We start from the raw sequence: 27,000 nt of genomic DNA, 5'->3' as shown, positions 1-27,000 counted from the left end.
AGTGTTGGACCCAACCTCCGGAAAGCTTCTGTGCTTCCTCAAGAGATAGGTGGGTTTCTTGAAGGAGACAAATGTCCGCATCTAAATGTTTGAAGTAATGTAAGATCTTTTTTCTTTTGATTGGGTTGTTTATCCCTTTAACATTAAGAGATACAAGGTGGATTTTAACCATAAGGTATGGCGAGGAGTGATGGAATCCAGGTGTAACTGGTGGCAGTTAATTGAGACAGGCAAGAGAAAAGAGACGGTAGACCACTGTACAAAAATAAATTAAAAAAGAAAAAGGAAGGAAAAACAGCAGCTTCATGCTTATTGGAAACTGGAGTAATATAACAAACGAAGCTCATGAGATGGGGTCGCATGATGACTAGAGGAGCTCAGCTAGCCACGCCACAGCCCGCCACATGTTGAGTCAGGAAACTGATAAAATACAGCCCTTTGGTGTAATGAGAATGGAGTTTCAAGGCTGGTGATGCAGGTCATTGCATTGCACCCACTGATTCATCCAAGTATTTTTGTAAGTCAGTTGGAGAGTCAAAGTTTTTGGTGACATTATGGTAGGTCACTCTCATCCGGGCAGGATAAAAGAGCCCGTATTTCGCACCAATGCTCTTGAGTTGAGGGCGCATGGACAAAAAGGCCTTTCTTTTTTGTGCCGTGGCTTTGGAGACGTCAGGGACAAACATGATGCGCTTGCCATCCACATTTAGATCAGAGATGGATTTTGCAGATTGCAGGATTTGAATAGCCTGTGGGTAGCGTAGAAGTTTCATTACAACAGGTCTCGGAGGTTTGGATGGTGAGGGAGGGCCCGAAGGAACCCTGTGCGCTCGTTCTATCTCCAGCAGAGGAGAAAATTGTATATTCAGAGCTTTGGGGATAAAAGAGTGCAGAAATGACATCATGTCTGATCCCTCCGAAGATTCTGGGAGACCAATTAGGCGCACATTGCTACGGCGCATACGGTTGGAGATATCCTCAAGTTCAAGTTGTAAGGAGGAGATTTTTAGGAGGTCACATTGCACCGAAAGGTATTGGGTGTCATGAGCTGCTAACCTCTCTTCCACGAGGTCTATGCGAGCGTTGTGCTGTTTGAGCTGCAGCATGATGTTACTCATTTCAGTTTTTATGTCGGCGGTGGCAGCAAGGTTTTCTTGCATGAGTTCACGCAAGATTTGTAGGTCGCCCGAAATAGAAGCGCCGTGATCGACGGCTCCGGCGGGTGGGGCCTTGGCGGGAGACGGAGGCTCATGCTTGGAGCGCTTGGATGCGGGGTGTGAGGAGACAGAGGCTGTGGCGGGCGCGGGATCCGACTTACTAGCTTTAGAAGCCATTTCGGGGTGTGCTGGTGGCGATCGCTGCCTTAAAAACGTGCTCTGCAGGGCTGTAATGGCGCGAAATCGGCGGTGCTGGAGCGGAGCGTGAGAGCTAAGCAGCCATCTTGGTCGCGCGCATGCGACGCCCGATATGGAATTTTTATATGATTTTTTTGAAATTTTTGATATAATCTATGTATTTATTTGTTCATGGATTTGAGGATTATATCTTTTTGATAGTTTTTGAATTTTTTGTTTTTTTTAAATTTTTTTTGGATCTCTTGGATTTTTCTAAACACTTACATTTTCCTTGTACCCAATTCTGGATGCACGTTTGCACTTTATATTTATTCATTAGAACTATATCCTATATAATGAAACGCTAGCCGTGCATGCGCACTCCAACTTTCGTGTTCTGTATTCCCTGTTCCATGTTCTGTAGGTCCATGGCCAAGCAGGAGTGCGCATGTGCGAGTCCCCAGCTCCTACCTACACTCACAACACTGGCCGCCATTGCTGGACTCCCTGCTCTTCGGTAACTCAGTTCTCCCGACGTCTTGCCGCCCCTCCCCCTTCCCGTGGTCCCGACTCCAAACCTGCTACACTCGCAGCACTGGCCGCCATTGCTGGACTCCCTGCTCTTCGGTAACTCAGTTCTCCCGACGTCTTGCCGCCCCTCCCCCTTCCCGTGGTCCCGACTCCAAACCTGCTACACTCGCAGCACTGGCCACCATTGCTGGACTCCCTGCTCTTTGGTAACTCAGTTCTCCCGACGTCTTGCCGCCCCTCCCCCTTCCCATGGTCCCGACCCCAAACCTGCTACACTCGCAGCACTGGCCGCCATTGCTGGACTCCCTGCTCTTCGGTAACTCAGTTCTCCCGACGTCTTGCCGCCCCTCCCCCTTCCCGTGGTCCTGACTCCAAACCTGCTACACTCGCAGCACTGGCCGCCATTGCTGGACTCCCTGCTCTTCGGTAACTCAGTTCTCCCGACGTCTTGCCGCCCCTCCCACTTTCCGTGGTCCCGACTCCAAACCTGCCTACTCCAGCAGCCTGCAGTACTCTGCACACGCTGCTTCGGGCCCTTCTACTGCCCTGATTTACTCTGGCATGTCTCTGATGACATCATCAGAGACGCGGCAGAGTAAATCAGGGCAGTAGAAGGCCCCGAAGCAGCGTGTGCAGAGTGCTGCAGGCTGGAGTCGGCAGGTTTGTCGGGACTGCGGGAAGGAAAGGGAAGGGGGGGGCAGCAACGGACTAAAGAAGCTGGATAGACCGTGAGAAGGGAAAGGGGGGGAAGGGAAAACGCTGCTGCTGCACAGGGAAGAGGTGTGGAGGGAGGGAAATGGAGAGGGAGGGAATGCTGCTGTGGCTGCACAGGGAAGTGGGGGGGGGAGAGAAATGCTGCTGCATAGGAGGCTGGGAGAGAGACAGACAGATAGAAAGAAAGAGACAGCGGGAAGAAGGGAGACAGAAAGAAAAGAAGAAAGACACAGGGGCAGGGAGAGACAGAAAGACAAAGGGGGCCAGTGAGAGAGACAGACAGAAAGAAAGATAGCGGGAGGGAGAAAGAGACAGAAATAAAGAAAGACAGACAGACAGACATATATTCTAGCACCCGTTAATGTAACGGGCTTAATGACTAGTTTAAGAATATAAGGGTATCATGATGTACTGGGCAGGATTTATTTAGACCTTTGGTCTAGTGCTAGTCACTTATGAATACTGCCTGGGGCTTTTGGTTAGTCGTAGGGATAATTGAGCCCGTACTGAGACTCCTTTATTTAATTGTTGAGTTCATTTGATAATTGAATTCATGGTGCAACTATCATCCTAGCGTTGGCTTAGCAAGGAAAATTGTACCAATTCTTTTTGGATAAGAGTACTTTAAGAAGAACCTTTAGGCCAAAGAGGGCAGTTGCCCTCAGCCCCACGGTTTTAAAGTAGCCCCCCACAAAGGTTGGCATACTTCCCCCTTGTCTCCACCCTCGTCCGCCGTCCCCTTGGCCTTACCGGTCTAACTTTAAAAAGTAATTACGGTCTGCAGAGGATCGCCGGTGCGGCAGCATTTCTAACAGGCTGCCCTTGGCCTCTGCTGCATTTTCCCTCTGTCCCAGACCGAAACAGGATGTTATATCAGTGGGGCGGTTGGACTGCAGCAGAGGGAAAGTGGAGGCCGTGGGCAGCCTGATAGAAACGCTGCAGGGCCAGCGATCCTCTGCAGATCGTAATTACTTTTTAAGCTTAACGCCAGACGAGGGTGGAGACAAGGAGGGGCTCTTAAAGCCGCGAAGCCGAGGGCAACTAGTGCGTCTGCGGTCATGTGAGGTCCTCAAAATATTGGGGGTGCTCGGGCCCCCACAGAGCTGGTGCCTATGCTATTGGGTAATTAACAGGTGACTTCATTTCTGTGTTTATTCCAATCAATTCATGTCATTTGCCACTTGAGGGACACAGACAACAGAAGTTTGCCCAGCTTTGGTCTTAGTTCCCAGCTACTCACACTGGCAATTATCAAACAAACTTTATTTATTGATTGATTTGATTTTCTATACAGAACGGTTTTACATGCATTTATTCAAGTACCCAAGCAGCTTTGCTCTTTGCTGAGTTATCATATGATGGAAAGGACCACCATTTTTATCTTCTGCTCTACTTATTGAGGGCTTTGAAATTCCTGTGCTTAATTCTATTATACTAGGTGTCAACAATAATAAAAACTTACTTGTTCATCAATATCTTGTCACATATGATACATCAGATAACAAAGTTTGAAAGGAATAGCTGAAATAACAGAATTTATAAAACAAAAAAAATTAGTAAGTAATATTAAGTTCAGAATAATTAAGTCCACATAGTAGGACTCTCCAAAGGAAGTTGGTTCAAATAAAGAATATTATCAGAAAAAGTGGTGCAACCTTTTAAGGGTTAAACGCCTGCATATAAATTTTCAACCAAGCTTAATACATTTCCTGCAGAATTCAGAGCCTGGGCCTGAAACAGGGAGAACTTTTGACCTGCATCTGCTCCTTAGCAGACCTTTATTTTTTATAAGTGACACAGAATTGGTGGCAATCAAAACAGGTCAGCCAAAGTATGACATCATTGTGTCGCATCCACGCATGCTCGGAAGCCTTCCAGATGCTGCCCAGACTCGGCGAAGAAGAGACGACGTTTATGTGGGGACAGAATGGGGCGAGACCAGGTGTCCTCTCTTTTTAATTGATAAATCTGGTAACCTTACATGAAATGCTGGCCATTGTTAGGGGACTGGTCGTGCCCTTTAACTGAAAACCGCCACTTTCTACCGAGCCACTGGAACCAACTGCCCCCGCAGATCAGATCCCACAAAGGACTCCTCAGCTTTAGGAAAGCAATTGAAACATACCTCTTCTTCTAACTCCCCTTCCCTTGACCGATGGATTACAAAGAAATGTATATTGGTACTAGATCCCAGTATGCATCACGTTGGGATAAGAACTTGTATTGAGAAATCTTCCACTGTAATTGGCCTATTCAACCTGTAACTGTACATTATGTATATTGGTATTAGATCCCCAGTCTGTCTAGTTAGGATGAAAACTTGTATTGAAAAAACTTGCACTGTTAAGGATAAATATGGCAAAGTGTAACCCGTAAAATCCATATTATGTTTATTGGTATTAGACCCCTAGTATGTATCGAGTTAGGATACAGCCTTGTATCATAAACTTGTACTGTAATGTCAAATTGTAACCTGCTAAAAGTCCATAGTCTGTTAACGAGAAAGACATTGGGGAAGCCACTACTTGCCCTGGATCGATAGCATGGAATGTTGCTACTCTCTGGGGTTTCTAGAATCTTGTTGCTCTCTGGGATTCCGGAATATTGTGATTCTTTGAGATTCTGTATGGAATGTTGCTACTCTCTGGGGATTCTAGAATCTTGTTGCTCTCTGAGATTCCGGAATCTTGCTATTCTTTGAGATTCTGTATGGAATGTTGCTACTCCTTGGGTTTTGGCCAGGTACTAGGGACTTGGATTGGCCACCGTGAGTACGGGCTACTGGGCTTGATAGACCATTGGTCTGACCCAGTAAGGCTATTCTTATGAGCTTTCTGGGGAAAATGGGATAAAAAACAAATTAAATAAATAAATTATACATTGCTACATTGGGGGTTGTAAATGAGAAGGTTGTCACAACAGTTGTGGGGTTGAGCCGTTGTTGTTGGCTCACCGATAGATCTGAGGCTTTTTCTTTCTCTGCTATAAGGTAGTGTTCGCTCTGGTTGGAGTCAAGCATTTTAGGGGAGAGGTTCCAGTTACTGTTTGTCTTGAGTTTCCTCCACTCCTTAACATTTACCATAGCTTTTTGTCAAAGGGCCTTCAGTTGACAACATATGTTTTCTACTCATTACCACCGGTATGATGAAGAGGCGGCATACAGAGGCACAAAGCCACTTGACTTTTTGCCCAATCTTCCTTGACAACTGAAGGGGGATCAACGCTAGTAATTAGTCCATTCTGATGAGCAAATTGTGTCTGACAAGCTGGAACCTGAAGCAGAGTAGCCGCCTAATGGTTAGGGTGGCGGCCTGAGAACCAGAGGAGCTGAGTTTGATCTCCACTGCAGCTTAACCCTCCACAGAAATTGGTCTATAAATCCCATCTCCTTTAACCAATAAAGTGTCTTGCTTTCATCCGGTAAAACCAACCTATTATGATGTGGAGCTCTGCATTCAGTATATTCTCTTCATGTGATACATAGTAACATAGTAGATGATGGTAGATAAAGACCCGAATGGTTCATCCAGTCTGCTCAACCTGATTCAATTTAAATTCCCTAGCAACAGCAGCAGATGAATCCAGAGACCAGTGGGATAGCACACATCTACCAGCAGGCGGAGATAGAGAAACTGATTAACAGGTAGCCCATTGGCTGGCACTCCTCCTGTATCTCCAGTATTCTCTATCTCCCAGCAGGAAATGGTCGCTATTCAACTAGCTCCTGAATTCTGGCTGTGACTGGAACTTTATTTTCTCCTGTTGAGGTTTCTCTTCAGTGAGCTGGCAATGCTATTTCTCTTGTTGAGATTTTCTCTTCATTGAGACAGGGGTGTCCGGCTGAACGGTGCCGGCTTTAGGGGTTACACCTGGGCCCCCCCAGGTCCCTGCCTCACCTTCCCTCCATTGCTAGATGGTCTGACTGCTACATTCTGCTCTGTTACTGCTGCTCAACCAGCTTTAACTGGCTTCAACCGGCCCTAACAACAAGCTTGTGAGTATGTCTCTGTTTTTTACTGTTGGTTGAACTTCAGGTTCTGTTTGGGAGTCTTAGTAATGTGGGTTCAGTCAACGTATGTTTAAGGAATGGATATTTTATTGAGGCTAAGTTTTATGACTAGAAATCCGTGGAGGGAGCCGGGACTTCCCGCCCTTTGCATGCACGCGCTTGGTTTCCTTGTTGGTTACAGTGCGGCAGTAGCGGTGCGATTTCATGCTCGCACTTGTTCTCATTGTTGGGTTTCAGTGCAGCAGTAGTAGTCCTGTTTATTCTGAGGCTCTCTTTCATCGGTGTTTGTCACGGCCATGTGCAGCTGATTGTGCAGGTGCCGGTTTATAGCAGTGCGCATGAGATGGGACATGTTTTTTTCCAGCACTGTGGGCCGTTCTTCTGGTTATTCCCCGAGTCTGATTTTCTTTCTATGCAAGCCACGGCAGGGTAAATTTTGCGGGGCTTGAATCCGACTATGTTTCTAGGAGCGTTGATGCAGCAGCCATGTGTCAGTGAGAATCAGGCGTGCACTTGGGTCTCCGGCGATGGCGGGAGAGCTGCAGCATTCCGGTAGTTTGTTTCCAGCTGACTTTGGTCAGGGTATGCCGGAGCTTCTCTCCTTTCTGATTCAGACAAGTTGTATGTGTTTCCCCAGCTTTGGGACAAGCTTGGGCAGATTTATATGTCTATGTCTGTGTTCCTGCTGTACTCCCTCATCTTTCTCTTCTGTTGGCAGATCATTTTAAGGGTCAGGAAAAGAGTTTGGATAGACTTTCTCTCCGCGAAATCTGAGCATGGCCCATTTATTGTATGTTACAGTGTACAGCACTGTGTACGCTCTAGAAAGTGTAAATGTTAGTAATAGTGAAATCTTCTACATCCTGGATATTGGGAATTTTGGCTCAGATGTTCCAGCTCTTTTTATGGACGTAAGATCTCCTGGAACTAGACCTCATGGCCTCGTCTCACAATTCAATGCTTCCTAGCTTCTTCGGCGGGCACAGGGAGTGGGAGTTAGAGGGGGTAACAGCGTGGCTTCTTTCTCACCTCTGGTTTCTCTTTTTCAGTGTTTTCCCCTGGCTGATGATGGCTTGGATTTGCCATCTCAAGCTCGCTTTCCGGGCATAGTATTTGTAGAATCTCTGGCTGGCTGCGCCACCCTTGCTATGCGGATCTGATGAGTCTTTCGACAGCTGGACTAAGAAGTTTCCTGGTATCTCCGGATTTGCTCACCTAGGGTCTGATCAACATGATATTCGTACTACTTTGGTATTACGACCTAGTTTTTGAGAAGTCATGATTGACGTGTAAGGGTTATGCGAATCAGATTGTTTCTTCTCTTATCCAGGCGCTACAGACGTCTTCACCTGTGGCTTCTGCTTCCTTTTGGAGGTTTTTCCTTTCTTGGATACTTCTCAACATTTGCACCCTTCCAGAGTTCCCTTTTGGCACAGGTGTATTGCCAAGGGCTTAGCGTTCAATTCCCTTCAGCTTCAAGTGCCATTCTTAGCTTGTTACAAGGGCTAGGTATATTGCTCTTTGATTACTACTCAGCTTCATGTAGTTCAGTTCCTAAACGGAGTACGGTATATTCGTATATCTCTTAGAAAGCCCGGTCCGGAATACAGTCTTAAGGTACTTCTTCGCAGTTTTCGAAAGGCTTCATTTCCTCCTTGTGCTGTTGAACACGGGGTTTCTTGTGGCCATGGCTTCGGCTCTGCAGTTTTCCGAGTTGCAGGCCTTGTTCAGCAGGTATTCCTATTTCTGATTTCCAAAATCTGGGGTATCAGTTCAGACGGTACCACAATTCTTTCTAAGGAGGTGTCATCCTTTCTTTTATGACACGCTCACTTTTCCTTCCTTCTTCCTGGGAGGAGAAATGGGGAGCCGTGCTTTTATTCACTGCATTTTTTGAAAGTGCGTAGCGTTCTCCGCGAGCAAGGTTTCTAATGACTTTTAGTTGTTTAGATCACCTCTTTGTATTCTTCAAGGGACGCCTCAAACATATGGCGGCGTCCAAAGAGTGCTTTCTCTCAGCATTACTGGTTGGATGTGGGGGCGCATGCGGTAGATGCATTTAGTGCGGCGGTTGTTGCGGAGGCAGCGTTTACTTCCCACCCAGATTGAGGATTGCTTTGCTACATCCCATTGGTCTCTGGATTCATCTGCTGCTGTTGCTAGGGAAGGAAAATTTATGTTCTTACCTGTTAATTTTCTTTCCCTTAGACGCAGCAGATGAATCCAGAGCCCCACCCTTTGTGGATATTGTCTGTTGGTTTTTTCTTTTGCAACTTTCGAAGTTTGTTATTATTGAGGGTTGTATTCTGTATTATTGCCTTTTGAGATTTGTTATGGGAAAGAAGTTTTTTTACATGCTATGCCTATTGGTTATGGTTTCTTGGGCAAGGAGCTATACTGGAGATACAGGAGGAGTGGCAGCCAATGGGACCACCTGTTAATCAGTTTCTCTATCTCTGCCTGCTGGTAGATGTGTGCTATCCCCCATTGGTCTCTGGATTCATCTGCTGCGTCTAAGGGAAAGAAAATTAACAGGTAAGAACATAATTTTTCCTTTTTTTAAAAATTTTTTCTTCTTAGCTATTTCTGGGCATGAATCCAAAGCTCTACCCGGTACTGAGCTTGGGCTCCAACTGCCAAAATCTCCGTCAAAACCCACATTTAAACATTTTATGCTTTTTATGTACGAGTGTTTTAAATTTTAATTTATTTCCCTTTCCAAGGAACTGAGCCACCCTGTGAATAAAAAAGTCTCAGCTGATTCTCGCCCAAGGCATTCTGAACACTGCAGACCTCATATCTTTTAGAACTAACATACAAGCCCTGCAAATTGAGTCTAAAGCCCATCATAGACTATCACCCCAGCAGCTTCAAGGTATCTAAACTAAACTAAACTAAACCTTAGGTTTATATACCGCACCATCTCCAAGGTTGTGGAGCTCGGCACGGTTTACAGGAATTGTAAAGAGAAAGGAACTACAAGGAAAGGGTTAGAAGAGGATCAGAGGAAAGAAGGAAGTTAGAGGGCTAGGATGTCAAAGAGGAGGGAAGTGTTAGATTTTTGAGAATAACCAGGTTTTCAGATGTTTACGGAAGGGTTGGAGAGCACTCAGGTTCCGAAGGGGGGAGGTAAGGTTGTTCCAGAGCTCGGTGAGTCTGAAGTGGAGGGAAGTTCCTAGTATTCCTGGGAGGGAAATGCCTTTTAGTGAGGGGAAGGATAGCTTCAGTTTTTGGGTGGGTCTGGTGGTATTAGGATTTGATGAGTTCCAAGAAAGTGGAATTAATGGAGGGAGGATGCCATGGATGATCTTGAAAGTTAGGCAAATGCATTTGAAATGGACTCTGGGAATTATCGGAAGCCAGTGAAGCTTGAGAAGGAGCGGTGAGACATGATCATATTTACTTTTTGCAAAGATAAGCTTGGCTGCGGCATTTTGAATCCGTTGGAGTCTGTGAAGGTTTTTCTTTGTTAGGCTTATGAAGATAGAATTGCAATAGTCCAGTCTGGATAGGATGATGGATTGGACAAGAACGGCAAAATGATTTTGGTGGAAACAAGATCTTACTTTCCTCAGCATGTGGAGGCTGAAATAACATTTTTTTACCAGGGAGTTGAGGTGGTCATTGAAGGACAGTGTAGAATCGATAATGACACCCAGGACCTTGCTGGAGAATTCGAGCTGCAGTGTGGAGCCAGAGGACAGTGGGATTGAGGTGGGTAGCTGAGCTAAGTTTGGGCCGAGCCAAAGCAGTTTTGTCTTGGATTCATTCAATTTCATTTGGACGGTGTGGGCCCAAGATTGGAGGTTCGAGACACAAGCGGAAATGTTTTCTGAGAGATTGGTGAGGTTTGAGTCAGTCTCAAGAAGGACAAGGATGTCATCAGCATAGGTATAAATTGTTTCAAGGGGGCATAGTCTGAGGAGTTTTAGAGAAGACATATAGATGTTGAAGAGGATAGGAGATAGAGGAGAGCCTTGCGGGACTCCACAGGTTGGTATCCAGGGAGAGGATGAGGTGCCATTCATGTTGACAATGTAGGATCGGGAACGGAGGAATTTTGAGAACCATTCGAGGACTGTAGAGGTGATGCCAATCTCAGAGAGTTGGTGAATTAGAATATCGTGGTGAATGACGTCGAAAGCGGCAGAAAGATCGAATTGCAGGAGGACGGCGAACTTGTTGTGGGAGTGAAGTTGTTGAATCTTGGAGATTAGGGAGGTCAATAGGGATTCGGTACTGAAATTAGGGCGAAAGCCATATTGGTAAGGTAGGAGAATGGAGAATTTCTCAAGGTAGGATGAAAGTTGGGTCGATATGATGGACTCAAGCATCTTAGTTAGGAGAGGGATATTTGCTATTGGGCGATAGCTGGCTGGTAAAGAGGGGTCGAGGTCGGGTTTTTTCAATAGAGGGGATAAGACGATATGGCCCATTTCTGGGGAGAATAGGCCCGAATGTAGGGCGGAGTTTAAGAGTTTGGTGATGGAAGAGATGGCCTGAGAGGGTATTTCCTCGTAGAGGTAAGAGGGAAATGGGTCTAAAGAACAATTGCAAGATTTCAGTTTGAGACAGATTTTAAGGATGAGGGATTCGGATACGTGCTCAAAGGTAGTCCAGAGTCTGTCGGCTGGGATAGCGCTAGAGGACATTGGAGTGGCTATTGGAGTGGGGTTGGGGTCCGTGAACACCAGGGAGTTGTAGGAGACTACGGGTGGGAAGGAGCATCGTAGGGAAGTGACCTTTTCATTAAAGAATTTTGCTAGGACTTCGGCTGAGGGAGAGGAGGGGAGAGAAGTGGAGTCCGTTTTGGAGGTTAGAGAGCGCCAGATTTTGAAAAGTGTGCTACTCTGGTTATTAGATCTGGAGATTTTCTCGCCGTAGAAGTTCATCCTTGCTTTTTTTAGTGCTGAATTGTAGAGCTTAATGTTGGCTCTCCAGGCTTGTCTATCTATGGGGGAGTTAGATTTTTTCCATTTGCGCTCCAGGGCGCGACATTTCTGCTTTAGTTCTCTGTGATAAGGGAGGTACCAGGGGGCTTTGTGAGGATAGGAGATAAATTTGGTTGAAAGGGGGGCAAGGGAGAGGAAGGTGGATTCGGAGAAGGGGGGCGAGGGAGAGGAAGGTGGATTCAGAGAGGGCGGTCCAGTTATGCCAGTTGGATTCAGGGTCTGCATGCTGAGGTGCAGAGGAGAATTTTTTGAGGAATTTTGTCCAGAACAGGTTGCTTGAAATTTTTTTGCGAAAAGTGATGGAATTAGTGGAGTGGGGAGGGGTCCCGAGGTGCGACATGAAAATGGGGAGGCGGAAGGTCCCAAGGAAGTGGTCAGACCACTGACAGGATGAAAGACTTGAGCTGCTTCTCCAGCTGACCCATTTGGCATCTAACTGTCTGCACTGACTACTAATCAATTTAAAACAGGACAGCGGTTTCAGACCTAATTCCACAGGCATTTTGAACTCCAAAAGCCACCTGCATTTCCCTAATACGTAACCAACAATACCCCAGCAAGATGAATTTTAGGCTCTTGTCTCTGTTACAAGAAATCCCTCCCCCTCCGCTTCAACCCCATCTTTAAAAGCATGTCACTATACGAGATTTCTGGACAAGACTTTTGCATTTCAGTTAGGAAAAATGAATTCCTGCTTAAGTACTCTGATTCCACAAGCACAATCATATTATGTTTTTAGGAACTTGTTAAAAACTTATCTGTCTGATAAGTTTGTAACTTGAATATTGTTGTATCTCTGCCTATATGTAAGTTTCACTGATTGTACAGTCCTTCTTTGATGTGAACTGCCTGGGCGGTATACAAGAATAAAGATTTTTATTATATTGAGACAACTTTGCCTCATGATTAGACACCAGAAGGTGGTGTTACAACTTCTCTTTCTCTAGGCCCAATCTCTTCTACAAAGACTAAACTAAACTAAAACTTGAGTTTATAGACTATGTCATCTCTATAAAAATAAAGCTCAACTCGGTTTACAGTAAATAAAATAGAAAAGAAACAAGACTTTACAATTTTGAAAAGAGCCAAGTTTTTAAATTTGAAGAGAACCTAATTCTCTCAGCCACAGAGGGATATCACTCCATAATTTAGTTATTTTGAATGAAAGAGATTTCCCCAGTTTGCCAGTAGAGACTATACCTTTCAGAGAAGGGAAAGACAATTTAAGTTTTTAGAACAAATGCCGAATAAGATCTTAAAGGTTAAAGACTATCTGAAGAATGGAAGACAGCACCAGAACACACACAAAACTCTCTCCCTGTGCCAATCACATGATATAAATCCCATCTTTATTTCCTCTTCCTCCTTTCATGAGCCAATCATCTTTTTTTATCCATGCAGGTCAGCCACAGGACCACTTTTGGCAGAGGCAACATTTAATGTCAAGTCACACTTGCCTTTCTTAAAAAATAAAATATATATATATATAAAAACACATTTTCAGTACCAGTAAGCAGACCTAACTGAACAGTTAACAAAACCACCATTCCTGTCCAGACAAAAGAGCTGTTTCATTCCTTCCAGTGTTGCTCCTCTGGTACAGGAAAAGCTTCGGCCTTGCAGCTTCTCAAATCCATATGGAAGTGCTGCCAATGGAACGCAGAGATCAGTGTATTTCATTCAGCAGACATTAAGATGCCCACCTCACCATACCTGACCTATTCCATCCCCAGAACCCAACCAACCAGGCTCTCCTCCTGGCACCGCCGCTGCCCCCCTGAGATTCCGCAAGGGCTAAGCCCCAGACTGTGACGCGCACAGACCCTGCTCATTTCCAGAAGACGATGTTCCAGAGCTGAAGCCAGCAAGGGTAGATGAAGAAGGCGATGAAGGGGAAGACAATCGAGCCGTAGAGGTAGTGGTCCAGCAGGCCTCCAGCTATGGCCTGCAGGAAGAGCTGCCAGCACTCGAGTAAGCCCAGCGGATGTTCGTCCAGCTCTTTGTAGAGGAAAATACTGAAGAAGAGGGTGGTGGCTGGTGTGACCAGAATCAACAGCACAGCGTAGAGAACCCTGCCCAAAAAGAGAGAGTTAGAACAAAAAAAAGTGAAGTGTGCCAAATACCAGAAGTTCATTATTTTTGAAATGTATAAACTGCTTAAATCTAAGTGGTGTACATATCAACGTACACAATTGTAAAAACAAACAACACAATCGGCCTCTTTTACAAAGCCACGTGGCAACAGCCCCAAAGTGCTTTAAATCTTTATGGGCTTCAGGGCCGTTAACGCAGCGCGGCTTTGTAAAAGAGGCCGAATAACAAATAATACAAAAATATGAAATGTTTATAGTTGGTAGTAACATTTTAAAATGCTATCATAAATTTAAATCATTCCTCCTTAACCTTAATCTGCCCTTAAATCTGAAAACCATCAAAACCTGGAGAATTAAATTCCAGGGAGTTTACAAAAAAGCATCTACAAATACAGTAGTAGTGTTTTTAGGAGTTTCTAAATTGATCCCTACATACCCTCAGAACTCCGGGAAGGGAGGTCCACAGTTATTTCCCTGACATAATGAACCCCCATCTTCCTTCAGACTGATCAATTGCATTCCACCCTCAGATCTCTCACTGGTCGGTAAATCTCCCACAAAGTTCAAAAACAAAGCAGCAGAAGAATATAATACTTGGTGAACAACCGACAACACCTTGCAATATATCCGCTGCGGACTTCAAAACCGGAGTAATATGTTCAGTCCCAGCGATACCCACAATTAATCTTGCAGCTGAATTCAAGGGTTTGCACCTCCATCTTAAATAAATAGTGAACCCACTATTTCCAAAGTCACACTGCAGACCTCCTACTTTTGAGCCTCACGAGATCCTCATAACAAGGTTTTAATGACTTTGCTCATTAGAGACACTTGCTATAGGATAAGCTTTATTATAGAAAAGCATTAGCGTCATATTTATTACATTACTTTAGTGATTTCTATTCCGCTTGTACCTTGCGGTTATTATGTTATTTTTTTTATTTTATTTATGTTATTTGAATGTTCTGATTTGTGCTTATTAGATGCTATATAAGTTATTATGCAGGGTTGTGGAGTCGGTACATAAAACCTTCGATGTCAACTCCTTTATTTATGACTCCTTTATTTATATATCCATATAGGTGTTGCATACATACAGGGTGTGGCTTCTTGGGATTTTGGTTTAATTTATGTTTATCATTTTTGTTCAGCTATTACGGGTTTGGCATTTGTGTTCTGTGTGTGACTGAGGTATTCTGTTAGCATGATTTTCCTATGCAACATTTTGTAGTAATTTGGTTTGTTCAGTTGTCTCGTTAGTGGAGGGGATATTTGTGAGGGGGGGGAGTAGACGGGTTTTGTTGATCTTTGTTCTGTATTTGTGATTTATAAAATTACAGTTGTACAGAATATTGTTTGGTTTTATACTTTAATAAAAAGATTTCAATATAAAATCAAAGCTTTTGAGGCCCGTGTGGATGGGATCAGAGAGAATTCGTGGGGACAGGGTGAGAACAAACTTTTGTCCCCATGTCATTCTCTAGGTGTCACTTTCATTAATATAAATATCAAAAAATATATTACATTTGGTAATCATTAAATATATCAAAATATATTGAACCCTTATTTAAAAAATGGCACTATGCTGGCCACCCTCCAGTCTTCTGGTACCTCGCCAGATTTTAAAGATAAATGGCAAATTACTAACAATTACTCTGCAAACAAACTGCAGACCTCACAGCATACCTTAAAGAAAGTCACAGCCTGATGGCTGAAATGTCAGTTCTACCTTCCCAGACGCAGCGAAATCTGGACAACTGCATAAATAATAGCCCTGCAAGTTCATTTTTCAATTCTATCAGCACTCTGGGCTGTGTACCATCCGGTCCAGGTGATTTGCTATTCTTCAATTTGTCAAATTGTCCCATTACATCTTCCAGTGTTACAGAGATTTGTTACAGTTTATCCGACTTCTCAGCATTGAATACCATTTATGGCTCTGTGTTAACAACTTTGAATAGTTTTATGTGCAAATTTAATTACTTTACTTGTTGTTCCAATTTCCAGATTTGAACACATGGCTCATGGAACCAGTTCCAAAGTGGCAGCCATCATTCCTAAAACCTACATATAATTCCAAGCACTTGGCCATACTTTCTCAAGTAGGCTCCTGACTTGGCACTGCAACTGAGTACAGTAGTTTATTTCTGCCATTTATAACCTGCTGATTCCAAGTGGGCTACTTTAGTTCAAGGTACTGAAGGGAATAGACTTAATAGATAAGGATAAATTAGGTTCTTACCTGCTAATTTACTTTCTTTTAGCTTCTTCAGACCAGTAGAGGTTAATCTTTACGAATGGGTATATATCCAATCATGACCAGCAGGTGGAGACTGAAAACAAAACTGTGGGACAGTATATACTATACTCCCTTCTCTATTTACATCAGTCTGCCGAATAGCCAAGCAGAACTAAGAACTGGAAAACAGAAAGAAAACAATACTCCGAACAGGAGTAACAACTAACATACCCAAATGCTGTTGGAAAATGCAGAGGAGAAATACCAGAAGGAAAATGTCCCCACAGCTCGCCAGCTAAGCCAGCCGAGCCACAGCCGCTGTACTTTAATTCTCCCCGGCCCTAGAAAAATACTAGAACCCGCAGCAAAAAACAAAAACTGCCCGCGAAACAGCCCCAACAACAACAACAACAACAGACAGGGTGGGGACCTCTACTGGTCTGGAGAAGCTAAAAGAAAGTAAATTAGCAGGTAAGAACCTAATTTCTCCTTCTTTAGCACTCTCCAGACCAGTAGAGGTTAATCTTTACGAATGGGACGTACCAAAGCAGTCCCTCTCACGGGCGGGACCCCCGAAGGGCCGATACCAGAACACGCTCACCGAACACCGCGTCCCGACGCGCCTGAACATCTACCCGATAATGTCGAACAAAGGAATGTAAGGAGGACCAAACCGCAGCCTTACAAATATCCACTGGAAGCACGAGCGACGACTCAGCCCAAGAAGCTGCCTGACCCCGAGTGGAATGAGCCTTGAGAAACTCCGGAACAGGCTTCTGTCTCAGAAGATAAGCGGAAGCAATCGTCTCCTTGATCCAGCGCGCAATAGTAGCCTTAGAAGCGCCAGCCCCCCGACGAGGACCCGCCAGAAGGACAAAGAGATGATCGGATTTCCGGAACTCCTGGGTCCGCTGCACATAAGAGCGGAGGACCCGACCGACATCCAACTTGCGCAGCTGCCTTTGCTCAGAAGAGCCCTCCCGACCACCCAAGACCCGGAGGACCACCGACTGATTGACATGAAAAGGAGAAACTACTTTCGGCAGAAAGGAAGGAACAGGCCGCAAGACAACCCGCTCCCTAGAAAACTCCAAGAAGGGAGCCCTACAAGAGAAAGCCTGTAGCTCAGAAACACGCCTAGCGGAAGTAATGGCCACCAAAAAGACCGCCTTCAGAGTAAGGTCCTTCAAAGAACAGCCATCCAACTGCTCGAAAGGCGGGCACACCAAAACAGAGAGAACCAGATTGAGATCCCAAGAGGGAACCGAGGGCCGTAGGGGAGGCCTGAGCAACTTGGCCGCCCGCAAAAAGCGAATAACATCAGGAATGGCCAACAAACGCTGACCTGTCACCAACCCTCGAAAAGCCGACAGGGCCGCAAGTTGAACCCGGAGAGAAGACCAAGCCAGGCCTCTATCCAGGCCATCCTGCAAGAACTCTAGAATGTGAGGCAGGGAAGCGCGAAAAGAGACCACTCCCCGTGCCCGGCACCATCCCTCAAAAAGACGCCAAACCCGCACATAAGCCCGAGAGGTAGAAAGCCTCCGGGACCCCAAGAGTGTAGAGATCACCTTATCTGAATATCCCTTCTTACTAAGGCGACCCCTTTCAAGAGCCAAGCCGTAAGACAAAAGGGAGATGGGTCGAACATGGGAATGGGACCCTGTGTCAGAAGATCGCCCAAGAGAGGCAGAGGAAGAGGATCCGCCACCAGATGCCTCACCAGATCCGCATACCACGGACGTCGAGGCCAATCCGGAGCCACCAGAACCACCAGCCCCGGATGGTGAACAATGCGAAGCAGTACTCTGCCCACTAATGGCCAAGGAGGGAACACATACAACAGCCCCTCCGTTGGCCACGGTTGGACCAGAGCATCCAGACCCTCGGCCAGACCGTCCCTGCGACGACTGAAGAAGCGGGGCACTTTGGCGTTGCCACTCGTGGCCATCAGGTCCATCAGGGGCTGCCCCCAAGCCTGCACTATCAACTGAAACGCCATGGCGCCGAGACACCACTCTCCTGGATCCAGGAAGTGACGACTGAGGAAGTCCGCCTGAACATTTTCTACCCCGGCTATGTGAGAGGCCGAGAGATCCAGAAGATGGGACTCCGCCCAAACCATGAGCCGCCTCCTGCGCCACCTGAGTGCTCTTGGTGCCCCCCTGACGATTGACATAAGCCACCGCCGTGGCATTGTCCGACAGGACTCTGACCGACTTGCCCAACAAAAGGGAGTGGAAAGCTAACAGCGCCAGCCGGACCACTCTGGTCTCCAACACGTTGATCGACCAGGAGGCCTCCTCCGTGGACCAGGTGCCCTGAGCTGAGTGACCCAAACACTGAGCCCCCCAACCGAGGAGACTCGCATCCGTAAGGAGCACCGTCCACTGCGGGAGATCCAGACCCACCCCCTGAACCAGGTGAGGGGTCCGGAGCCACCAGCGCAGACTGCAGCGCGCCATGCCTCGCAGGGGAACATGAACATCCAAACCATGCCTCTGGGGAGACCACCTCCGGAGCAGAGCATACTGAAGAGGACGCATGTGGGCCCGCGCCCACCTCACCACGTCCAGGGACGCCGCCATCGACCCCAAGACTTGGAGGAAATCTCGCGCCCGAGGACACCGGGACGCCAAAAGCAGGCGAATCTGAGATTGCAACTTGCTCACCCGGGCCTCTGGAAGGGAAGACCTTCCCCAAGGAGGTTTCGAACAGAACCCCAAGGTACTCCAGACGCTGAGCCGGGACCAACCGACTCTTGGAAAGGTTGACCACCCAGCCCAGCGACAGGAGAAACTCCACCACCCGAGCCGTAACCCGGGAGCTCTCCTGCAACGACTTTGCCCGAATCAACCAGTCGTCCAGGTAGGGGTGTACCAGGATGCCCTCCGACCGCAAGGCTGCCGCGGCGACCACCATCACCTTGGTGAACGTCCGGGGAGCCGTGGCCAGACCAAAGGGAAGCGCACAGAACTGATAGTGCCGACCCAAGATCGCAAAGCGAAGGAAGCGCTAATGAGAGGCCCGAATTGAAACATGCAAGTAGGCCTCCGTCAGATCGAGAGAAGTGAGAAACTCCCCCGGCTGAACCGCCAGAATGACCGACCGCAGAGTTTCCATGCGGAAAGAAGGAATCTTAAGAGCCCTGTTGACCCCTTTCAAATCCAGGATGGGCCGAAAGGTCCCCTCTTTCTTGGGCACCACAAAGTAAATGGAGTACCTGCCCGTGCCCCACTCCGGAGGGGGCACTGGAACAACTGCCTTGAGATCTAGCAAGCGCTGAAGGGTCTGGCGAAAAGCCTGCGTCTTCCAAGGAGTCTGACATGGTGAGGCGAGGAAAAGGTCCGGCAGAGAGCGGGCGAACTCCAGGGCATAACCGTCCCGCACCACCTCCAGGACCCACTGATCGGACGTGATCTCGGCCCATTTGGGGAAAAAGTCGCGCAGCCATGCCCCAACCGGAACTAAAGAGGGCGCCGGCAAGGAGTCATTGTGCAGGACGGGAAGCGGGGGAACCGGCGGAGGGATTCCCTGCCCCCGACGGGCCCCCCGAAAGGGCTGCATGCGCTGGAAGAACCGACCCCGGGAAAAACCTGGAGCCAGGAAAGAAGCAGCCCCACGCCCAGGGCGATACTTGCGAAACTCCCTCAAACGCCCCCGGGCAGCGCCACCCCGAGATGCAGGGCGGGCACGGTCCTCAGGCAGACGGGGCACCTTTGAGTCTGTCAGAGTCTGAATCAACTTATCCAATTCCTCCCCAAACAAAAAGGACCCCCGAAAGGGAAATTTAGTAAGCTTAGCTTTGGACGCAGCATCCGCCGCCCAAGCGCGCAGCCACAAAATACACCGCGCGGCCACACCAAAGGCCATAGACTTAGCCGAGATCCGCACCAAGTCATATAGAGCATCTGAGAGGAACGAGGCAGCCATCTCAATCTTCGCCACCTCCTGATCCACCAGAGACCAGTCATCAGACTCCCGATCCAGGACACGCTCAGCCCACTGAAACACGGCGCAAGCGACCAGCCGCCTGGACCCCAAAGGCAGAGACCTGAAAATTTTGCTTAAGGATGTTCTCCAACTTGCGCTCCTCAGAGTCCCGCAAGGCAGAACCGCCCTCAACAGGCACGGTATGCCGCTTAGAAATCGCCGAGACCACCGCGTCTACAACTGGCGATGCTAAAGTAGCCCGATCCCCCTCTGGGATGGGATACAAACGAGCCATGCTGCGCGCCAAACGAAACAGCGCCTCCGGCGTTTTCCACTGTTCCAGAATAATATCCCGAATATCCTGATGCATAGGAAAAGAGCGGGAAACGGAACGGATCCCCCGTAGCAGAAGGTCCCCCACACGCGGAGTCTCCGGCGGCGCATCCTCAAAATGCAACACCGAAGAAACCTGTTGAATCAGGTCCGGCAGCTCATCTCTCTGAAAAAGGCGCACCACTGACGACTCTTCGCCGGAGGACGGGAAACCGACAACCCGCCGCCAGCAGCCGTCCCCTCGAGAGGGTCCTGGAAATCCTCAGAAAGGTCCAGGTCCTCATCCAGACCGACACGCTCCTCCGACCATAAATCCTCGTCCCATGACACCCGCGGACGCTTGGACAAGGGAGGAGGAGGAGGGGACGCCACAACAGACGAGAGAGGCAAAGCCGCAGGGAGCGCAGAGGAAACCCCACTCCCCGAAACCCCCTGAACGCATCCGGGACCCCCAGCCGCCTGAAAATAGGCTCTGCACAAGGAAAAAAATAAATCAGGAGAAAACCCCCCCGAGGGTCCCAAGGGACTCCCTGCCACAGCAGGGGACCCAGCAGAAACCTGCCCCTGTTTTTCCAATACAGGGGGAAGGTCACCTGAGGTGGAAGACAAAATGGAGGGGCCAGACTGAGAAGATGGCGACTTTCCCGCCAAAAATGCTCCCTCCATAGCCTGTAGCGGCTGAGAAGCCTGAACAGTCTCAGCCGCTAAAACAGGCAAGTCGGCATCAGCTGTCAAAATATCAGCTGAGAGGGAATCCCCAACAACCCGACCGTCGGCGGCTCGGGGAATCCCTCCGTGGGCGGTTGGGGAAGACCGGGCTTCCCCACTGCTCCCAGCCGACTCGTGAGGCACCATCGGCGGGGAGCTCTGGGCGCCTGCAGCCGCTGCCGACGGAGCTCCTCCACCGCACCGGCCTGAACACCGCTTGCACAGGCCGGCCGCGAGTGCCTCGCGTCTGGAGCACAATGAGCACTTTTTCCCTTTAGAAGTGCTCATTGCTCCATACGTGACCTAGCTATAAAAAAGTGCCGGTTAGATGAAAAAATACAGTAAAATACAGTTTTCTTAAAGGGAAACAACCCTCCAGACCAGCACTACCTCAGGATTTTTTTTTTTTTTTACAGAACAGACTCAACAGGCTCTCGAAGCAATATGCCTTGCTTGATTTAGGGGGCAAGGCTTACTGCTGAGGCTCCCCTAAAAAAATGTGGGGAGGTGGAGGAAGTGGAGGGAGGGACCCCGCTCGAGACCCGCCGGGTTTGACACTCCCGAGGTTGGACGAACCCCCAAACAGGGTCCGCCCAAGCTCCGTCCGGCCAAAAACAGGGACTATAAACCCCCTAAACAAATTCCAACAGCCCTACCAAGGGAGATGGGTACAGATCACATCAACACCTGCTGGAGACTGAAAGAAGACTGATGTAAATAGAGAAGGGAGTATATTATATACTGTCCCACAGTTTTGTTTTCAGTCTTCACCTGCTGGTCATGATTGGATATATACCATTCGTAAAGATTAACCTCTACTGGTCTGGAGAGTGCTAAAGAAGGACAGGCTGTTTACCCTCTCCAAGGTAGAGAGAACGAGAGGGCACTCTCTAAAATTGAAAGGGGATAGATTTCATACAAACATAAGGAAGTTCTTCTTCACCCAGAGAGTGGTGGAAAATTGGAACGCTCTTCCGGAGGCTGTTAGAGGAGAAAACACCCTCCAGGGATTCAAGACAAAGTTAGACAAGTTTCTGCTGAACAAGAACGGGCGCTGGTAGGGCTAGTCTCAGTTAGGGCGCTGGTCTTTGACCAAAAGGGCTGCCGCGTGAGCGGACTGCTGGGCATGATGGACCACTGGTCTGACCCAGCAGCAGCAATTCTTATGTTCTTATGTATTTGCTGAGTGTGATCACTAAAATAGTAGATGACAGCAGATAAAGACCCGAATGGTCCATCCAGTCTGCCCAACCTGATTCAATTTAAATTTTTTTTTTTTTTAATTTTTTTCTTCTTAGCTATTTCTGGGCAAGAATCCAAAGCTCTACCCGCTTCTGTGCTTGGATTCCTACTGCCGAAATCTCTGTTAAAACCTACTCCAGCCCATCTACACCCTCCCAGCCATTGAAGCCCTCCCCTGCCCATCCTCCTCCAAACGGCCATACACAGACACAGACCGTGCAAGTCTGCCCAGTAACTGGCCTAGTTCAATATTTAATATTATTTTCTGATTCTAAATCTTCTGTGTTCATCCCACGCTTCTTTGAACTCAGTCACCGTTTTACTCTCCACCACCTCTCTCGGGAGCGCATTCCAGGCATCCACTACCCTCTCCATAAAGTAGAATTTCCTAACATTGCCCCTGAATCTACCACCCCTCAACCTCAAATTATGTCCTCTGGTTTTACCATTTTCCTTTACTCAATCATATTTGGACCATTCGGGTCTTTCTCTGCCGTCATTTACTATGTTATGTTACTACGTATGTCTATTTTTTGTTGTGATGAGACAACTGCTTTGGGTGACTGACAGAGAAATTTTTACAAAGAAATTTGAAAGAAAGCAAATCGTCCCCTTTAGCCCTTCTATATTATCACTTATAAAACTGAAGAGAACCCAGAGGCACACTACTGATCACACGTTCATGTCTTAAAATGAGTGCCCTTTACCAGCCTCTCACCAATCTTCACCTTATGACCTATCCCTATGCTAATCTGGTCCCGTATACGAAATGGTATCAAAGGACTCATTGAAACCCATATCCAGCTAAATTTGGCACTCAACCCGTATCTAATTCTTTGGGGAACCAATTAAAGAATGTCAATCCTATAATTGCCCATGGGATCTCTTCCTTTACCAGTGATCCAATTCATTCCCTGCAACAGTTGTCAAATCTCCTTCCTTTTCCCAAATGTCTTGCGAAGGTGCAAGCAGAGGCTGAGGCCTACCTGGGCCCTACTGGTTGAACAACTGCCGCCACAGGTACCATGGTGATAGCCAATAGGAATCCCAGGGAGAAGTTAATCAGTGCGATGCACCCCAGCTGCACAGCCAGATACAACAGGGAAATGAGCTTTAGCATCATCCAGCCTTGCTCGGTACCTGCCCCTGTCAGGACCCTGCAGGGAAGAAACAGAGAAGAATTGCAAAAGAAATACTGATGGCGAGGCCCAGAAAAAAAAATGCAATCTTCTGAAATGTGACTAAGCAAAACATTGTATTATACATGTGTTGTATGTGTATGTGTTATATGTCTGCATGAACAGATTTTTCTTTTTGACTTCCAGCTCAGTTGGAGCAGGGCCCATGAGCCTTCATTTGTAAATCACCTGGGAATTCCCCCCCCCCTTATGTTGATAAGAAGCCCACTTCCCAATGAATCCAGTCTGATTACTGCAGTGGCAATCCAGTGCCAGAGGCTGTGCACCAGGGATCCTTCAAGGACCCAACAATCCAGTATCTGGGTGTCACTCATCAGCAAGAGCCACAGCTCTTTCCCTCTACAGCAGGGATCTCAAAGTCCCTCCTTGAGAGCCGCAATCCAGACGGGTTTTCAAGATTTCCCCAATGAATATGCATGAGATCTATGTGCATGTACTGCTTTCAATGCATATTCATTGGGGAAATCCTGAAAACCCGACTGGATTGCGGCCCTCAAGGAGGGACTTTGAGATCCCTGCCATAGTGGGACAGACCGAAGGTCCATCAATCCCAGGATCCTGTTTCCAACAGTGGGAAACCCAGGTCCCAAGTACCAGAGAGAAACCCAAAGAGTAGCAACATTCCAGAGCTGAGATTGTGATGTCATAATGCCTCATTCCACCAATGCCTAAGAGCCAACCTCACCAGTGATGTCACAATGGCTGGACTGTCTCATACTTGGCTCACATAAGAACATAAGAGTTGGCCTAGTGCAGGAGTCTCAAAGTCTCTCCTTGTCGGGTTTTCAGGATTTCCCCAATGAATATGCATGAGATCTATGTGCATGCACTGCTTTCAATGCATATTCATTGGGGAAATCCTGAAAACATAGAAACATAGAAAATAGACGGCAGATAAGGGCCACGGCCCATCCAGTCTGCCCACCCTAATGTCCCTCCCCTACCTTTGCCCTGTGAATAGATCCCATGTGTCTATCCCATTTGGCCTTAAAATCAGGCACGCTGCTGGCCTCAATCACCTGTAGTGGAAGACTATTCCAACGATCAACCACCCTTTCAGTGAAAAAGAATTTCCTGGTGTCACCTCGTAGTTTCCCGCCCCTGATTTTCCATGGATGCCCTCTTGTTGTCGTGGGGCCCCTGAAAAAGAAGAAATCTTACTCCGTCTCGATGCGGCCCGTAAGATACTTGAACGTCTCGATCATGTCCCCCCTCTCCCTGCGTTCCTCGAGCGAGTAAAGCTGCAATTTGTCAAGCCTTTCCTCGTATGGGAGATCCTTGAGTCCTGAGACCATCCGGGTGGCCATTCTCTGCACGGACTCCAGCCTCAGTACATCCTTTCGATAATGCGGCCTCCAGAATTGCACACAGTATTCCAGGTGGGGCCTCACCATGGATCTATACAATGGCATAATGACTTCCGCCTTACGGCTGACAAAACCCCTTCGTATGCAACCCATGATTTGTCTTGCCTTGGATGAAGCTTGCTCCACTTGATTGGCAGACTTCATGTCCCCACTGACGATTACCCCCAAGTCTCGTTCTGCTACCGTTTTTGCTAGGATCTCGCCATTAAGGGTATAGGACTTGCATGGATTTTGGCTGCCCAGGTGCATAACTTTGCATTTTTTGGCATTGAAGTTGAGTTGCCAGGTCCTAGACCAGCGCTCCAGTAGGAGTAGGTCGTGCATCATGTTGTCGGGCATTGAATCTTCGTCCGTTGTGCATTTGCCCACTACATTACTTAGTTTGGCGTCATCGGCGAATAATGTTATCTTACCTCGAAGCCCTTCTGCCAGGTCCCTTATAAAGATGTTGAATAGGATCGGGCCCAAGACTGAGCCCTGTGGCACTCCACTGATCACCTCTGTCATTTCGGAGGGGGTGCCGTTTACCATTACCCTTTGAAGCCTACCTCCGAGCCAGTTCCCAACCCATTTCGTCAATGTGTCACCTAATTCTATAGAACTCATCTTGCTCAGCAACCTGCGGTGTGGTACGCTATCGAATGCTTTGCTAAAGTCCAGGTACACGATGTCCAGGGACTCCCCAATATCTAGCTTCCCTGTCACCCAGTCAAAGAAGCTGATCAGGTTGGATTGGCATGATCTCCCCTTAGTAAATCCATGTTGACGGGGATCCCGTAGATTCTCCTCATCCAGGATCTTATCCAATTGGCGTTTGATTAGGGTTTCCATTAGTTTGCTCACTATCGATGTTAGACTCACTGGTCTGTAGTTTGCTGTCTCCAGCTTTGAGCCTTTCTTGTGGAGTGGAATGACGTTAGCCGTCCTCCAGTCTAACGGGACAGTGCTTGTACTAAGGGAGAGGTTGAAGAGCTCGGACAGTGGCTCTGCCAAGACATCACTCAGCTCCCTAAGCACCCTGGGGTGTAAGTTGTCAGGCCCCATTGCTTTGTTAACCTTAAGCCTTGACAGCTCATCATAGACACTGCTGGGCGTAAACTCAAAGTTTCTAAACGGGTCAACTGAGCCAACCCTTGTCTGTAGCTGAGGGCCTAGTCCCGGCGCTTCTCGGGTGAATACTGAGCAGAAGTATTCATTTAATAGTTGGGCTTTTTCCAAATCCTTTTCCACATAGTCTCCTAGTGGATTCCTGAGACGTACTATCCCGCCTGAGTTTTTATTTCTGTCACTGATATACCTGAAGAAGGATTTATCTCCCTTCTGGATGTTCTTTGCTAGAGACTCTTCCATGTGGAATTTAGCCTCCCTGACTGCTGTTGTGACGGCTTTTGACTTGGTCAGGTATTCTGCTCTAGAGTCCTGTTTCCCCGATTGTTTGTAAGAGATGAATGCTTTTTTCTTCTCCTTGATGAGGTCCGAGATCTCCTCAGTAAACCACTGCGGCTTGTTGATCCTTCGCCTTTTACTTACTGATTTAACATAGCGGTTTGTTGCTTCCTGTATGGTGGCTTTCAGAGACGACCACATTCCTTCCACGCTATTGGTTTCTGCTTGGCTTTGTAGCGCCTGGTGAACAAAGGAACCCATGTATTGGAAGTTTGTGTCCTTGAATTTGAGGACCCTGGTCAGTGTGGTAGATTTAGTAAAACCTTTCCTAAGATTGAACCATACCATGTTGTGGTCACTGGAGGCCAATGTCTCGCCCACCGAGACCTCTGTGACACTTTCTCCATTGGTAAGTAGTAGGTCCAGTATTGCCTGATCCCTTGTTGGGACTAATACCAGTTGCTTGAGACCAGCTCCTTTCATAGAGTTTAAGAGCCTCCTGCTGCTGCCGGAAGCAGAGGTAAGTGTAACCCAATCCACATCAGGCATGTTGAAGTCACCTAGCAATACTGTGTCCCCACGCAAGGTGATATTTTCTATATCTCCGATTATTTCCATATCCAGGTCATCCTGTTGTCTTGGGGGTCTATAGATTACGCCAAGATACAAGCATTTGTCCTTCCCTCTGGCCAAATTAACCCAAAGGGATTCCCCAGTGTACTGGACATCTGAGATTCTTGTGACCTTAATGTCATCTTTAGTGTATAGTGCTACACCTTCTCCCATTCTGCCCTCCCTGTCCCGACGAAGCAAGTTGTAACCCGGTATGACCATGTCCCACCCGTGGGAGTCTGTGAGCCAGGTCTCAGTTATCGCGACCAGATCTAGGTCGGCATTCCTTATTTGTTTCCAATTCCAGGATTTTGTTTCCTAAACTGTGTGCGTTGACGTACATAGCCC

General features: G+C 47.5%; 1 protein-coding gene across 2 annotated transcripts in view; it reads right to left on the bottom strand.

The window, feature by feature from the left end:
• Nucleotides 1–12,872: 12,872 nt before the first annotated feature.
• GPAA1 (glycosylphosphatidylinositol anchor attachment 1) overlaps nt 12,873–27,000 on the bottom strand; it is a 54,049-nt gene continuing 39,921 nt past the window's right edge. For both annotated transcript variants that reach the window (XM_033935066.1, XM_033935067.1), the window contains 2 exons: nt 23,075–23,245; nt 12,873–13,612 (listed from right to left, as the gene is read on the bottom strand). In XM_033935066.1, coding sequence (XP_033790957.1) covers nt 13,369–13,612; nt 23,075–23,245 — 415 coding nt within the window. In that variant the 3' untranslated portion in view covers nt 12,873–13,368. The remainder of the gene's footprint in view (nt 13,613–23,074; nt 23,246–27,000) is intronic.

Source organism: Geotrypetes seraphini, chromosome 2 (assembly GCF_902459505.1).
Source record: "Geotrypetes seraphini chromosome 2, aGeoSer1.1, whole genome shotgun sequence".
NCBI lineage: Eukaryota > Metazoa > Chordata > Amphibia > Gymnophiona > Dermophiidae > Geotrypetes > Geotrypetes seraphini.
This window is presented reverse-complemented; position numbering and strand designations above follow the sequence as displayed.